Source organism: Nelusetta ayraudi, unplaced genomic scaffold (assembly GCF_046127955.1).
Source record: "Nelusetta ayraudi isolate G7.1 ecotype Tasmania unplaced genomic scaffold, CSIRO-AGI_Nayr_v1 ptg000004l, whole genome shotgun sequence".
Classification (NCBI taxonomy): domain Eukaryota; kingdom Metazoa; phylum Chordata; class Actinopteri; order Tetraodontiformes; family Monacanthidae; genus Nelusetta; species Nelusetta ayraudi.
The window spans coordinates 5,716,709-5,732,500 of NW_027466054.1; the positions used below are offsets into that span (position 1 = coordinate 5,716,709).

Genomic DNA, 15,792 nt, shown 5'->3' on the forward strand with positions numbered 1-15,792 from the left:
GAGCAACGCAGCATAAGCAAAGCCAGGAAGAGTAACACAAGAAGAAGGATGTGGGCAAAGATTTGGATTTAAATGATTTGACCTCAGATTCAGTTATGTAACAAAATATAAAGGGGTAAGATAACACAGAAACAAACAACTAAACATGAATAAATGATGATGACAAATGATAGTCTCAAGATTGGATGCTGACATGATTGGTCATGTCTGTCTGAAAATTAACTTCAAATCAAAGCCTATAGAAATCATAATAAACTCTAATTAAAATTCAAAGACATATAACGAATTCAAAAAAGTTTCCTATGACACTGTCATGTGATGTGAAGATTTTGTTTGTGTGTGTGTGTGTGTTTTTAGAATTACAATTATGATTTTTTTCAAAACTCAAACTGTCAATGCTAATTTAAAATAGTGGCATCTGACACTGAAAAATTAAAGGTAGTCATAAAAATTATTTTACGATACACTAATTCAATCTTTTTTAAAATTATAACTATCGAAATAAAAAGGATTAAAGCAATTGCTGTGAAAAGTTAAGGTAAAATAAAATAAATCAATTTGTAATTAAAGCAAAAATAATATAGGTGGTTTGGGGTCAGAGGAATGTAGAGTACATAAGCCGTAGCATAGCAGTAATAAGCTTCAATGTTAACAGTGTTAGTAGAGCAAATTAGCAGAGCAATCTAAACACAAAGCTCAACATGTCAATTTCTGCATTTTGAAACTATGTTCTACTATAAAAAGTATAGTTTTACACTTTAAAAGTAAGCTGATAGAATAATTAGTATACTGAGAGTGCTACTTAATGTAAAATTACATAAAAAATGTTTAAAAGGACTTACATCTCTTCTCACTTTTCTCACTCTGTAAGAGAAAGAAATGTTTTAGTGTTTTTAATATGAGCACACAATACTTGGTATATATATTTAAAGCAGGCAGTATTTACCTCATCATCTGCATCTTGGTCCGAATCAGAGTCCTAAACAGAAAGAAATGACAAAAAGAGAAGCAAAGTTAATTCCAGCAAACTAGATTGGGTGTGTGTGTGGTTTTAAATGAAACTACTGTATATTCATAATAACCTTTGAGTATGCTGGAAGTGTGATGTTGAGGTTGCAGATTGCATTATGGGTAAGACTACGGTACGTGCGTGGTTCCTTTGTGAAGGACAAGCGACCACATGGCTCCTGTGTTGTGTCTCTTATCTGTTTGGTAGGAAAACAGAATTTTAAAACAATTATGGAAAAAATCAGATATATGACACTCACAAACTCCAGCACGGACATCTATGTGTGATATCAAAACTTACTTTAATAAAAAGGGCCAGCCTGTTCTCTTTGAAGGCAAAGAAGCTGAACACATGATGTTGCCCACTCTTGGTAAGAGGCACCAAGTTTCCAAAGCAGTCAGCATATATAGGTTTTCCTTCCAGCACCTGTGTGTAGACATTGGAGACATTTAAATTAAAACATGAAAGTATACTTCATCAGACTATTAAGAAGTATATATATATGTGTATATATATATATATGTATATATACATATATATATATATATATATATATATATATATATATATATATATATATATATATACATATATATATATATACATATGTATATACATATATATATCCTATATTTTCTCAGTATTGTATTTGTGTTGTCATCCTACTGTACCTCAACATCTCTGCTGCGGGCAACTTCAGTGAAGTTCTCTTGCTGCTCCAAGGTCTTGTCCATCTTGTCGTCCGTCATGCAGAAACAGCGCAGGCGAGCTTCAATGGGGTCCAGTGTCTTTGCAAATATGACAAACTTGGCCATATACGGAACGCAGATGATCTCTCTGTACAGCTGGCTGGCAAAGTTTACTGACTCCTGAGTCTGTCTGCAGTCTATCAGCCAGAACCTAGGAATTTCACAGAAACCTCTGGTCAAGTGTTGATAGATAAGGAGGAGCAGAATACTGAAGAAAACTAAGGTGTCATAGTGGCCAAGTGGTAGAGTGCTCGCTTTGAAACTGGGCTTCCTCGGTTTGATTTTCCAAACCCCCCAAAAATGCAAGGGTTGTGTCAGGAAGGTATTTGACATTTTTTTTTTAAAAAAGTCACCAAACTAACTAATTAATTAACTTTATTAAACACCTAAATCTGATTGCTGTAGGGACAGCTGTAAGGATTTGCTTAGAAGTAACTAAGAGGTTACAGAAGAGTTCGAGATTGAAATGAGATGAATTTATATTAGAAATCAAAGTGTTCAATGAATATGAGGAACAACTGGATCAAGAACTTTTAAATGTTATAAGAATTTACCTTGCTGATACATTGGTGGTGAATGAAACACACTGGTTCACAAAGGTGAGCGGCGTAGAGCCAGTGATATCCTCCCACTGGGCAGGAGTGGTTCCACCTGGAGCACAGAACCATGAGTTGCTACTCTTCATGTTTCTATGCATGTTATATATTTTCCATATCTGCAGCAAATATACCTGTGATACTGCAAAGAAGTCGTAATGTGGGAGTTTCCCCACTGAACTCTGACGTCCCGTCACTGTTTGAACTCTTGGGAATTGGAATTGTCATTGTGATTGGCTTGTGGAACTTTCTCCGTCTGGGCTCCAACGTGACAATTGAACTGAATGTCGCTTTGTTCCCAAGAATCTTTTTCACCAAGTCGACATCAACGGGCTGAGCCTAAACCAAGGCACGTAACACAATTGGAAAACTTGTTTAAATGAAAATGAGAAATGAAAGAACTGTTTGCTGCCTTCACCAGGAACAGTCCATTGGCTCCCCTGTGACCACTGTGTGTACCTGCAATCCAACTCGGATCTTCTTCGTCAGGGCTCCCTCAGGGAACACTGCCTGAACCTGAGGCACAAGTGTGCTACTTAGGACTCCACCTTCTGGCCCAATCAGGTGACTGTCTTGCTTTATCCGCGACACAACTGCAAAGTACTGTGGGAAGTCACGTGTGATGATGCGACATATTCTTTTCTTTTCAAGCTCTTCCGGGGAATCAAGTTCTGTGAGGATTACAAATACATGGTGTGATGAAAACCTGATACACTCCTTTACTTCTGTCTAAAGGTTTGCAATTCTCATGTAAGTTAATAAAAGTGAATCATGAAATGAAAATAATTCTTTTCCCTTGGATAATAAGTTTACAAAAACCCTGTGAATTGCTGACATATTGCATTAAGAGTCACTCTGAAGTTTCCAAGTGTCATTTCTTTGAGAGTCACCCACATGAAACACCATGTTCCCTTCAGCACCTGCCCTGTTCCATTCAGGTCTCCTACATAATACTCACTGTGCACAGCCACGTGAGTTTCCTTTTGCAGACTCGTTTATGGATAGTGAACCGTGCCGGATCATGGCACGCTTGTGCTCATGCTTTTCAAATGAAGTAGACTTAATACTTGTGCCACGAGTGTGAAAACATCCTTACTCTCATCCATTCCATTGAGTATCTGGTTCAATTCTTCCTCAGTGAAGTCGCAGTGGTGTTCTCTCCAGTTCTCCCCTGTTTCACTCCTCAGGATGACCAGCTCCCTCTCTGTTCCTCTCAGTGCTGCAAAATGTGGGATCTCCACAATCACAGGTCTAAAAGGAGACAGGATACCACAGAATTAAACTGGATTCTGTTTTTAAATGTCTGCCTTAAAAATGAAACCACAAAAAATAAAAAATATAAGGCTTAAAACATTCAGGGTTTGAAAATAAAAATTATGTGATTTTCTTTTGAAACCAAGATAAAAGGAATGAATTATGTTTGTATACAAGGGAAACCATACAAACAACAAGAAATGATGAAGGCTTTTGTTTTAATGAGCGAAAACCACAGGAAAAAACGAAAAAATGATGCAAAATATGCGGGGGTTCAGAATGTGGCGATACAAAATACCAGAAAAGAAAAAGAAAACCAAAGCCAACAAATATGGATGAACATGAAACTTCTCTCATGTTGTTTCGTTCCCCCAACCACAGTCCTACCCGAGGAACTTGGTTCCTGGTGGACCCAGCTGCAAGATGCGACTGACGAGGCTCTCGCCCTCATTTAGAGGGGGAGGAGCCGTGGGAAGGTGGAGTTTACTGATCCACACGCAGCAGAAAGGGGGGGCGAAGAAAAGTTATGAACACACCGCTTTGCAACTACAGTCACATGATCCAACACACACGGGCAAAAAAAATCCACGTACCCCAGAAACTGGGCTCCAGTAGGTCCAACTTCGATGATGCGACCCGCCAGGCCCTCACCTTCCACCATCGGAGGCATGGAGGCCAGACGGTGCCTCTTCACCAGTCTGCACGTCACCCGCGTGGGTGCGGAACACTTCCTTGGCGGCACTATGATTCGCAGGCCGTTGTGGCGGCAACCGCGCATAGCTCCGCCCCTGGCATCTACCATGAAACTGACCAGGAAGCTGTAAAAAGGGTCCAACAAAACATGAAATCATCAGGTTTCAACATTATTTATGAACAACTGAGCTTTGTGCAGTGCGGTTTTCTCTGCAGTATCATGCAGTCAAAGCGACGGACATTACAGAATACACCTCCTGTATTCTTTGCTGAAAAAAGACAGCAGAGCTAAAACAGCAAGCATAGTCGGCAGGTAATCTCACAGCAAGCTCCTCATCATTTGTAGATCTTTTTTACATACAATAGTACATGCTAAGCAAGCATACGGGAGGGCATCAGAAAACATTCTCAGTGGTAATTAGTGGAGAAAATCTTGTTCATTCAAACATTTTTGTTTGCTTTTTACTATATATTTTTATTTATAGAAGTATATGTTTGTCAATAACTATGCACTTATTGATGAACTTTCCTAAATAAACTGAATTGGTAAACCATAATACAGTACAGTAATACAAAAGAAAATCAATCCTTCCACAAATTCCACATTTTCACAAATCAGGTTCTCCACTGTGAAGGAGCCTGAATGCATCAGGAGCAAAATAATTTGCTTAGAATGCCTCTACAATAGCTGCACCTTGGAAGAGTTACGTCATGCAGTGTGAATTGAGTAAACAGGATGGAAATGTAGTCACAGACTAGTAAATGAAAATATGAGGGAAATATGCAGGCGAGGTAAGATCAAGATAAAGGTTCTAAAAGAAAGAGTATCACCTGCTGTTGTCATGGTCTAGGCACGGAGAGGAACGGCTAGAAGCAGAATACCACAGCACACACAGAGACAGACATGGACGCACAGACACACACGCACACACAGAGACAAACACACGATCACGAGTTCAGCCAAGAAAACAGAATGCACAGAGAGGCAAGGTGAAAAGAAACAAAAAGAGAATAAAAAGCAAGAACCAAAGCAGTGACAAACGACAGTGGCAAAGAGCAGAATTGAACACAGGCATGATAAAGTGAGGAAAAAATGATTTAGAAGTGATTCAAACACATTTCATTGTGGACATTAAATAACTATTAAACCAGTGTGTGTGTGTGTGTGTGTGTGTGTGTGTGTGTGTGTGTGTGTGCGTGCGTGCGTTCGTGTACCCTGAGTGCAGTAGACTGGAAGACAGCACCACATTATCGAGGTGCTCGGCCCCCCAGCTCAGACGGAATGAGTCTTTTTCATTCTCCCTGGACAGCATTGTCACCTGCAGACCAACATCAACACATCAGTCGAGACGCTCCTTCACATTATGCACAAGAACAAACCTCATTAACGTCTCCACTCTTGTCTGACCTGGTGGCTCGTGAGAATGTCCTCGATGAGAACCCCGTCTCTCTGATGGAAACTCTGGTGGATGGGAGTGTGCTGTGCCCTGCGGAGTAAAGGGACTCCGTCAACACATTTCTCAATGCAGAATTAGTTTCATAAGATGGCTGAAGTACTTTTTCTCACCTGTCCAAGTTGTGGTTCATGTAACTGAAGCTGTCCAGGTAATGTCCTGGCAGGGAGTCATCGCCCAGCTCTCTCAGATCCTCTGCTCTTAAGTACTCGCCACCATCTCCTGTCATCGTGTCCTCGCCTACAAAACACATCAGGGTCCACCTCACATCTTGCCCCTCCGCTCGTCCGAGATTACGCAGCATTTGTTAAAACGCGTGGGCAGGCCTCCTGCATTCAGTGAACCCTGGAGGATGTTTCGATCGCGGCTCTGATTCACCAAGTTTGCAGCATGTGCAACCACTACAATGTGTTAGTGCCTTCCAGAAGAAGCCCTGTTTTACACATGATTAGCAAAACTGGGCTCTAGAATAAAGCATTCAGAGTCATTTTGATCGACTAGGAAGGAGTTCCTCTTCGTAAAGCACCATTCCAAGGTCCGCATGCAGCAAAAACATTGCGCGTGGTGTCTTTCAACACCGATAACTCCATAATTGGTTATTATTGTCATGACAAATGCACCCAGAAGTTGGCTCACACCCAAACATATTTCACACCAAGCTGGCAGAGCAGTGCAGACATGTGCAGTACCTTCCAGCTCCACAGACATCTCAGATAACGGCTCATCCTCCAGCCTCAAAGCTATAAAACACATAACTTTAAGGCCTATGGCAATGAAACTCCATCAGCTTTAAAATGTAGCCTCTTGTTACTTCACTGTGAAAGCATGTAAGATTAAAACCATGGTGCAACTCTTTGGAATTTGCCATCAGGCTCACCTTCATCGTCCGACACATCGAGGATCTCCGTCATGGTCTCAGGGACATTGAGCTTGTGTTTCTCTGTGATAGTCTGACGTCACAATAATTGATTAAAGAAATCGGAAAGAAAAGGGTCAGCCTTGAATTCCGGGATAACGTACATTAAAAATAATAAAATAAAATAATTTATCTTGAGCTTACCGTAGTGGTTGTGATGACCTCCTCAGTGACAACTTTCAGTGTGTCAACAACGGAAATATAACCCAGGCGTTTGGCAATAGAGAGGGCAGTGTTTCCATTCTGTATCACACCCAGGAAAAACACTAAATGAAACACCCTTTTCACTCTTTTATCAAAACAAAGTGAAGTCAAACACTGTTGGTTTGCATACCATTGTTGTAGCATTGGGCTTGGCGCCATGCTGAAGGAGCACGTTGATGATGTGTGTGTTTCCTTGTTGCGCTGCCTGGTGAAGAGGTGTGTATCCGTTCTAGTGAGGGAACAGAGAGATGGCCAGAGATGAACATTCTTTTCTGTGGTTTAAGCTAAACAAACAAACAAACGAACAAACAAAAAAACAACACTTTTTATTTCTACCTTGGTTTTGGCATTAACGCTGGCACCTTGCTGTAACAGGAAGTTCACCATTTTGGCATTTCCATAGTGACAGGCCACAATTAGGGGGGTATATCCAAGCTGAGGCGACAAAAGAAAAAGAAATCCGTCAGAATGGCAGAGTGTGTAGTGTTATAGTCTGCCGCCAGATGGCAGCAGATGCCTTGTAGGCCAAATTTTACAACTGGAAATTTCATTTAGAGGTTCACGTGAAAATAACACTTGAAATAAACGTGGCAACAACCCTTGAAACAAATTAAAGCGCTTTGTACTGATATTACTGATACTGCATATATCCTTTTTTTAACCTCCGAGTTCCTCCAAGATGTAAAGAAGGAGTTGTTTCTACCTTAGTTTGCTGATCCAAGTTGGCATCATGTTTAGAAAGCACTTCTGCTGCATTGACTCTTTCTTCTTGGGCCGTCAGGTGCAGTGGGGTAAGTCCGGTCTGTAACATAATAACATGGAAGGAGTTGGCATGTTGTTGCTAACGACTTAGGCGTAATTACTCACTAAATAGACTTTTATTTTTGGTATTATCTAGCTAAAACTAACGCACTCCCTCCACCACATACCAGAGTTACTGCACCATTAGAGGCACAAGGTGCAACACTTGTTATAACAACCTGACACCTTGGACAAGTGGTGCAACTTCACCCTCGTTAGTAGATGTCAAGTGTCTATCAGTGTATTTGGACGTGTGAGTGACCTTGGTGGCTGCGTTGACGTGAGCTCCCTTTCCGAGCAGCAGGCTGGCCATCTCAGCATGGCCCTCCTGCGCTGCCAGGTGCAGAGGGCTGACCCCCTGCTTGGTCAGAATGTTTGTCTCTGCGCCGTGCTGCAGCAGCGCTAATGCGATCTTCGTCTGGTTCTTCTTGGCTGCAATGTGGAGAGGGGTGTAGCCATTCTAGGGGGGTGAGAGGGTACAGAGTTACCAACAATGACATCAGCTCAGCATGATTTCAGCTGTACGTTCTTGGGAGGCCTCACAGATCTCACACCCTATCAGATAATTTGCAGTGGAAAGGACTGCAACACATATTCTGTCTCTTATTGAATTCTTTGCACAACCTTTGCAGTGGCATGAGGCGAGGCTCCTTTTTCCAGCAGCAGGAGAGCCACATCTTGGTTGTCATAATGAGCTGCCACGTGCAGCGGGGTGAGGCCATTCTGCAAATGATAACATTTGGGTCGTTACAATAACCGTTGCACATCTGTTGTGTTGAGTCTCAAAAACGTTTTCACTGCAATTAGCCATTACTATTTAAGTTAAAAAAAAAAAAAGTGAAGTAGTTAAATATTCAAGGCAATATCAATAGAAATAAATAACTTATTCATAAACTATTTTTAAGCCATATACTGTCAGTAAACCTTGACTGGGCCGCCTCACCTTGCCAGCATCGTCGGGGACAGCTTTGCGTTGAAGGAGAAGTTGTGCTACATCGATGCTTCCATATTTAGCTGCTACATGTAATGGAGTGAATCCTTTCTGCAGAAGGGGAAAACGGAAAACATGTTCGTCCAACTGGATAATAGTGAGACTATATCTTTATAACAAAATGCATTTTTTATGACCGACCGCGACTTCATCCCCGAGCACGTCGAAGTGCGTTTACCTTCGTGGCCATCGAGTGTGACGCTCCAGCCTCCAGCAGGACGGCGGTGGTCTCGACCTGGCCTTCCCTGGCTGAGATGTGCAGGGGTGTGTAGCCGTTGGTGGTGGCAGCATCTGGGTGAGCCATGTGCTGCAGCAACAGCTGGACGATGTCAGTTTTCCCTAAACGGGAGGCAATGTGGAGGGGGGTCTGGTCCTCCTGTGGCCAGGTGGGGTGGACATGTAAATATGTAAGCAACATGAGGAAGAACAAACAGAAAAAGGAATAGCATGCAATAAAACCAGGGAGCTGTTTTAGGCCAAAGACATTGCATTGATTGAAAAAAATGTAGATACATATAAGCTTATTTCAGCCTAAGAGAAGGAACTCACTCTGGCCATGGCATCCACCAAGGCTCCATTCCTCAGCAGGCAGCGAACCACTTCCATCTGACCCGCTCGCGCCGCCATGTGGAGAGCCGTCTCACCGCGCTGGTTTGCAAAGACATCGGTGTGTGAATACAACTCACGCTCCAGTTTGTATTGCTGTTTGTGTCTGAGTGGCAGCGACAGGTGGCTACAGAAATTGCTTCACTTGTGCTCACAATGTTGCGGATGTCTGAAGAGGCTCCATTCTGCAGCAGAAGTAAGACGATGTTGAGGTGGCCCATGAAGGCTGCTACATGGATGGGCGTCAGACCAGACTAGAGAGAGGGAAAAAAATAGAGTTTATGAATGTAGAAAATAGTTCTATAACAAGGAAAGTTGGTGAATTTTGTATATAGCTCAATGTTCCACAAAAACAGCTTTGTATTGTTTTTAATACAAGAACTTATTTATATTACACTCCCTCTAATCAACTCACCTCAGTGATGGCCTGAATGGAGGCTCCGTATTTCACCAACAGTTCCATCACCTTCACTCTGTTCTTCTTACACGCAATGTGGAGAGGGGTGAAGCCATTCTAGGAGAACAAGAGCAAGAGACGAATGAAAACCGAACATGTCGCACCACGATGGAGGAAGACTGCCCTGAAACTTCACTGTGTGATCAGGATGAGATGTCCTTTTGATCATAATTTTAAATATTTAAATTACATTTTGAGTGCTTTTAATTTAAACGAACTCAAAAATAACTCCAAAGCAGCTGTGTCTCTACTGCATAATTTGTGTTGTTAAACACAGCCCGCAGCCTCTCGCGCAGATGGTTTCTGACACAAAGCAAAGTTCAGGAGTAACACTGGATCTCAGGAGTTGTCATCTCCATTATTAAACAACCGCCATAAGCTGTTAAAAAAATGGCTTGTGGCGACTTGGGCAACGATGCTGACGGACGAGGTAACGTTTAAAGTTTGATTAAAGCTGATTTTAGCAGTCCTTGATGAATTACTTATCGCTTGCTGACCTCCTAGTCAACCAACAAGAGTTGGAACTTTGTTCTAAACATTTTCCAAAGTCAGATAAAATGTAATATTTGCTTTACCAACTTTACCAAGTTTTCGAATCGGAATTTGTGTAAGCTCGGGACTTAAACAAGCAGCTGTCGGTGGACATTTGGACAATGAACTGTTCACAGCTGAAAAATAAAGATAAACTTCAGGACATTAACAGCACAGGGATGAGGGCCAGTTTGATACTTTTAACATGAAAATGCCAGAAATCGCAAAGATAACATTTCTCTGCTTGTATGGTTTCCAGTGAATACATACCAGTGCTCTAATATTAGGATTGGCCTTCTTGTCCAGCAGAAGCTTAGTGACTCTGTAGTGGCCGCAGTGAGCGGCCACATGCAACGCTGTGAGGTAGTCCAGTGTGACATCATCAACAGGTGCCTTGTGCTGCAGCAGGAACTTGACGCACTCTAAGTGGTCTCCCTGCGCTGACATGTGCAGCGGGGACAGTCCATTCTGTGCGGTGGCAAGAACATGAAAGCAAAGTGTGGCAAAGGCCAGATGAGAATTGGATGGGAAGAATGCTGCATCTTTCCACAACTTTAGGCCTTGACATTTATATCAGCCATCATCCTCAGACACTGATTGAAGAACGGTTTGGCCTTCACCTTGGTTCTAGCTAATATGGGAGCTCCCCTCTCCAGCAGGATTTCCACAGCTGGGTCATGTCCACTTCTGGCTGCGCAGTGCAGAGGGGTCAGCCCATCCTGAGGCAAGGAGATTCAAAGTTTAGACAGTCAATGACATTTTTGTTGTTGTTGTTGTTGGCAGACAGAGTACTGTGGCATATGTCCACACTTGAACTCACTCTAGTCTTGGCATCTATTTGTGCCCCTCGGTCCAGCAGGAGGGCCACCATGTTGGTGTTGCCTCTCTTGGAGGCCACATGGAGGGGCGTTATCCCATTCTGACAAGGAAATAAAAGAAACTTCACTTCACGCCAGACACAAGTTTATTGACACGAGACAACATGTGATAGGGTTGGGATTGTAAATTAACGTTCTAGAAATCCCATTCCAGCTACTCAGGGCATTTGGAGTCATTTGACCTCATAAGTTGGAGTCTAGTCTGAGTTAGGTAACACAGTAAACGGCACACAAGGATAAATGTAACCTAAGATAAGCTAGCGTGTCGATAGCGCTGTTATGATTGGGTTAAACTGGACACACACGCTGCTCTAGAAGCTGCGGAGTTAATACAGACAAGTCACACGTTGGAACAAGCAGCAGAGCCGAAAGTCTCTACCCTGGCTGTGAAGTCCACAGCAGCTCCTCTGTTCAGCAACAGGGTGGAGACATTCACATTACCATAGTGAGCCGCGATGTGCAGAGGGGTGAACCCACTCTGTTTGAGATGGACAGAGAAGAGAGGGATCAGGGGAGAAAAAGAGAGGCAAAGAGGGCGGAGAGGGGAACGAAGAGCAGGTAGTTTGAAACAGCAGTTGTGGAAAAATAGAGAAAATATCACAGACAGACAGACAGACAGACAGACAGACAGACAGATAGATAGATAGATAGATAGATAAATAGATAGATAAATAGATAGACAGATAGATAGATAAATAGATAGATAGATAGATAGATAGATAGATAGATAGATAAATAGATAGACAGATAGATAGATAGATAGATAGATAAATAGATAGATAAATAGATAGACAGATAGATAGATAGATAGATAGATAGATAAATAGATAGATAGATAGATAGATAGATAGATAAATAGATAGACAGATAGATAGATAGATAGATAGATAGATAAATAGATAGATAGATAAGAAGAATGATTCCACAGAAGCTCTTTTGCACTGAGGCTGCATGCTCAAAAATAAACCCAGGTACGTCCGTTTTGCTGTCATCATACCCAAAAATAACACATGCCCTAAATAATGCATGCAAATATCTTGTAATTCTGCCATGCACTGTAGAAAAATGGTGTAGAAAAACACAAGTTTGAATAGTGAAAAAAAGATTAAAAAACAAAAAACAAAAACAAAAAACAAAAAACCTTGATAAAGACGAAGCAACTATAAGCACTATGAGTATCAGTTGGACAGACAAATGGACACTTATAAATAGGCTACTTATGTATCTACTGAAAACAGTTGCAGGGTGGTTTCATCCTTACCTTCCCATTCTGATAGACATGGTGCAATTTAATCAAGAAAAAGAGTTAACTTAAAGACCAACAACGTGTTTTCAAAGAGGAAAAACAAAACGGTGCTACTGATGTGCACACATGCAATAGATAAGGTGAAGAAAAAAGGTTGTTTTCCTGCTACTTAAATGCAATTCTAAAACCAAGACAGATTCACCTATTTTCACTCATTCTTTTACAAGGAACTGATTAACGTTTTTCAGACAATACGTCTTTTTGACCGTGAGCCATGCTGTAGGAGAGTGTGGGTCAGCAAGGTTCAACTGAATGCATTCATATTAGTGTGGTACAAAGTTCTGACATGCAGGACATTTACAGGTCCGTGTTAAACGAGGCACAGATCGGGACAGAAAGGCGAGGAAGAGATGGTAAAAAAAAAAAAAGGGTTGGAATGAAGAGGTAAGTGCATTACCTCTGTGGTTCTATTGACCATCATCTGGTTAGCACGCATTGGCATTGAGAGAGAGACAGGGCAGGGACAAGGGGGTAGGCTTGTTAGGGAGAGGGATTATCACAACATCTATGTGGACAAAGGTTTATTTCAGACAAACAGAAATCAAGGCCATGGGAGGGGAAAAAAAATCTTCAGAACGGATTCATGCGTCAGTATGTTTTCCCATAAAACACCTGATATTATAAATAAACCTGTAAAGACCCATGGGGAATCATGTATTTAGTCAGATGCATGGTGCAATCCCCATTTCCTGCTTCCCTTTCCCTCTCACTGACCAGTGTTGTTGGGATTACTCCATAAAAGTCATCCAACTACTGATTACCGATTACTGCTTTTAAAAGTAATCTAATTACTTCTTCAACTACTTTGTTTCATAAGTAATCAATTACTAATTATAACTAATTACTTTAGTTAAAAAAAGATAGAGTAACAGTTGAGAACGTCTTGTTTCCTGCACATAACGTACAACCAACCACAATATTCTTTGATTTAGACGAGATGAACTCAAAATAATGTATTTCCAGCTACAAACGCAATCGCTGTTTTTTTTTCTGTTGCCGCCACCATGCTTGTTTTGGTGCGTCGTCGCATATCAATGACGTTGCATGCACGGCTGCATCATCAATCTGCGACGTCGTTGCTTTTGGTTGTTTTTCTAAATTTAATTTTGTGGATTCTAAGACAATTTTAGCTTGAAAAATATTTTGGAAAAATAATGGAATCTTTACTTGATAAAGTAATTATGATATAATAACCAGTTTTGCCACAGTAATCCTGTTACATTACTCCATTACTTAAAAAGTAGTTTCAGCCTCCTGTCTTGGATACCGACCCCACTCATCGACTGGTCCCCCCCCGTCCCTCACCTTAGACTGGACATCGGCGTTGTGGTCGTTCTGGAGCAGCAGTGCGGCAGACTTTGTGTCGTCTTTACGGGCTGCGATGTGCAGCGCTGGGAGGCGGACCTTCCCCTTAGTGTCGTGCTCCAGCAGTAAGGACACCACCGAGTTGTGGCCCTGCTGGAGAGCAATGGCCAGTGGAGTGAAGCCATCCTAGATGAAAAAAAAGAAATAGTGTCAAAAGAGAATATTGAGTTGCAGCACCAATGAGGGGTTTTACACACCAACCTACCTCTGTTGCGATGCTTTGATTCCCTTCGTTCTCCAGCAGGTATCGCACAACCTCCAGGTGATTCTCCTGAGCGGCCATGTACAGCGGCGTGAAGCCATTCTGCAGAGGAGCCAATTCAATTCATTCAGTCACTTCGACGTTACGACACTTCGTACGTTACTATTTGCCTAACGTGAGGTGAAACGCTGTTGCGGCAGATTTCGATGTGTCGCTCCTCACCTGGGACTGTGAGTTGATGTTTGCCCCTCTCGTCACCAGAAGCTTGACCACTTCTTTCTGTCCTGCCAGAGCGGCGATGTGCAGTGCTGAGTTCCCTTTCTGCACGGGAAAACATGCTTATGGCCCCGAGTGACAACTCAACGGACAGAGATACTTCATGTAACATCCTGTACTTCAAAAGTGGATATTTTCCACTGTGATCAATCAGATTAGTTGTTCACAGTTTTGAAGGATATCTAAATATACCTGTATATATTTTTTTTTAACATGAAAGATCTGACATTATCTATTGTCTGTCAGTGAAATACTCACAACTGACAAAAGTCCATCTTTTCCTTCTTTTGCTTGCTCCAATTTTCCCAAGTGTGTGCTATTAATATTGTGTGATGATTTCACCCCCGGGTCATTGACACTAACACTAACATGGACATTGCTCTGTTTCCCTCCTCAAGAGTGCCTCCTGGCTGCCTTCTGAAGATGTGGTAGGTACGAGAAAGCAACAGTATCTGAAAGCAGGCTGCAAACAGAGGGCTAAATATGCTGCTTCCTGGAGATCTTCAGAGTTTTTTTAGACAATGGTTTTAGGAACATCCCCTGGAGCCTTAGGTGAAAGCGGGTAGAATATAGGATATTTTATTGTTATGACAAAAAAAAAGAAAATTACCCAAAATGTTTTAACTGTGTGTCTCAATTTGTGTGTACTCAAATGCTGCAGGGGCCAAAGAGATTGCAGCCAACTGGGAGCTTCTCTCATTAAAAAAAAAAATTAAATTAAAAATAAAGAAAGAAAATGTCCCTGACACTAAGTAATGCAAATATGCACATATTTCAAAGACATTTTATTTTGGGATGTGAGGGTTGCAAGCTGATTAATATCAAAGGCCAAATTCACGCGTAGCAGCCTGACAGATTCCCCACCAGCTGTTTATTGTTGCTGTTAAACCTGAGACACTCGGCATTCACAGAGTCACATAGTGCACAGCTCGCCAAGCAGCCGCTCACTCTCACCTCCCCTGCATTTCCAGTGATGTAAGAATATCTAATCACCATGCAATTATCAGACAAAACCGGCTTGTGGTCCTTTTTTTATTATTGTTAAAAAAAGAAAAATCTAGAATCTAGAAATGTCTACGAAACATTATGCTCAAGTAGTGATAGAACGCTTGTGAACATATTCCATCGATAATTTTGCATTGACATGCTCCATCCTAAATCACTGTCGTGCTAACATCTGCCCTGCTGTATCAAGTTTCACGGTTCAAGACAGGAAGTGGTTGACCGCTCATATTACTGTACAATTGACCCCATATGGTACATGCATGTATAATGACATATTTCCCCATTCTCTTCTTTCTTCTCCTTTACTCTGATGAATTCATTCCTTGATAGTCGGTATCTTGACACGGACTGTGTGTTGACATGTTTACCTTTGTGGAAGAGTCAACAGGTGCTCCTCTCTCCAGCAGCTCCTCCACCAAATCCTTGTGTCCCTCTTTGGCAGCCAGGTGGAGCGCATTCAGACCGTTCTGCAGGGGCAGCAATTAGCAGATAATCAAAT

General features: G+C 41.8%; 1 protein-coding gene across 10 annotated transcripts in view; it reads right to left on the reverse strand.

Moving 5' to 3' along the window:
• Window positions 1-15,792, reverse strand: part of ank2a (ankyrin 2a, neuronal) — a 71,405-nt gene that overhangs the window by 49,674 nt on the left and 5,939 nt on the right. For 2 of the 10 annotated variants that reach the window (XM_076030815.1, XM_076030857.1), the window contains 37 exons: window positions 15,662-15,760; window positions 14,235-14,333; window positions 14,016-14,114; window positions 13,751-13,936; window positions 12,843-12,866; window positions 11,519-11,617; window positions 11,082-11,180; window positions 10,882-10,980; window positions 10,532-10,729; window positions 9,689-9,787; window positions 9,429-9,527; window positions 9,217-9,315; window positions 8,846-9,043; window positions 8,620-8,718; window positions 8,301-8,399; window positions 7,939-8,136; window positions 7,579-7,677; window positions 7,212-7,310; window positions 7,006-7,104; window positions 6,816-6,914; window positions 6,633-6,705; window positions 6,445-6,495; window positions 5,869-5,995; window positions 5,710-5,788; window positions 5,517-5,620; window positions 5,133-5,168; window positions 4,202-4,426; window positions 3,996-4,094; window positions 3,451-3,605; window positions 2,814-3,025; window positions 2,489-2,693; window positions 2,313-2,409; window positions 1,681-1,909; window positions 1,310-1,435; window positions 1,083-1,205; window positions 947-979; window positions 843-864 (listed from right to left, as the gene is read on the reverse strand). In XM_076030815.1, the coding sequence (XP_075886930.1) occupies window positions 843-864; window positions 947-979; window positions 1,083-1,205; window positions 1,310-1,435; window positions 1,681-1,909; window positions 2,313-2,409; window positions 2,489-2,693; window positions 2,814-3,025; window positions 3,451-3,605; window positions 3,996-4,094; window positions 4,202-4,426; window positions 5,133-5,168; window positions 5,517-5,620; window positions 5,710-5,788; window positions 5,869-5,995; window positions 6,445-6,495; window positions 6,633-6,705; window positions 6,816-6,914; window positions 7,006-7,104; window positions 7,212-7,310; window positions 7,579-7,677; window positions 7,939-8,136; window positions 8,301-8,399; window positions 8,620-8,718; window positions 8,846-9,043; window positions 9,217-9,315; window positions 9,429-9,527; window positions 9,689-9,787; window positions 10,532-10,729; window positions 10,882-10,980; window positions 11,082-11,180; window positions 11,519-11,617; window positions 12,843-12,866; window positions 13,751-13,936; window positions 14,016-14,114; window positions 14,235-14,333; window positions 15,662-15,760 (4,285 nt within the window). The remainder of the gene's footprint in view (window positions 1-842; window positions 865-946; window positions 980-1,082; window positions 1,206-1,309; window positions 1,436-1,680; window positions 1,910-2,312; window positions 2,410-2,488; window positions 2,694-2,813; window positions 3,026-3,450; window positions 3,606-3,995; window positions 4,095-4,201; window positions 4,427-5,132; window positions 5,169-5,516; window positions 5,621-5,709; window positions 5,789-5,868; window positions 5,996-6,444; window positions 6,496-6,632; window positions 6,706-6,815; window positions 6,915-7,005; window positions 7,105-7,211; window positions 7,311-7,578; window positions 7,678-7,938; window positions 8,137-8,300; window positions 8,400-8,619; window positions 8,719-8,845; window positions 9,044-9,216; window positions 9,316-9,428; window positions 9,528-9,688; window positions 9,788-10,531; window positions 10,730-10,881; window positions 10,981-11,081; window positions 11,181-11,518; window positions 11,618-12,842; window positions 12,867-13,750; window positions 13,937-14,015; window positions 14,115-14,234; window positions 14,334-15,661; window positions 15,761-15,792) is intronic. The other 8 variants (XM_076030824.1, XM_076030833.1, XM_076030849.1 and 5 more) reach the window with 8 other exon arrangements.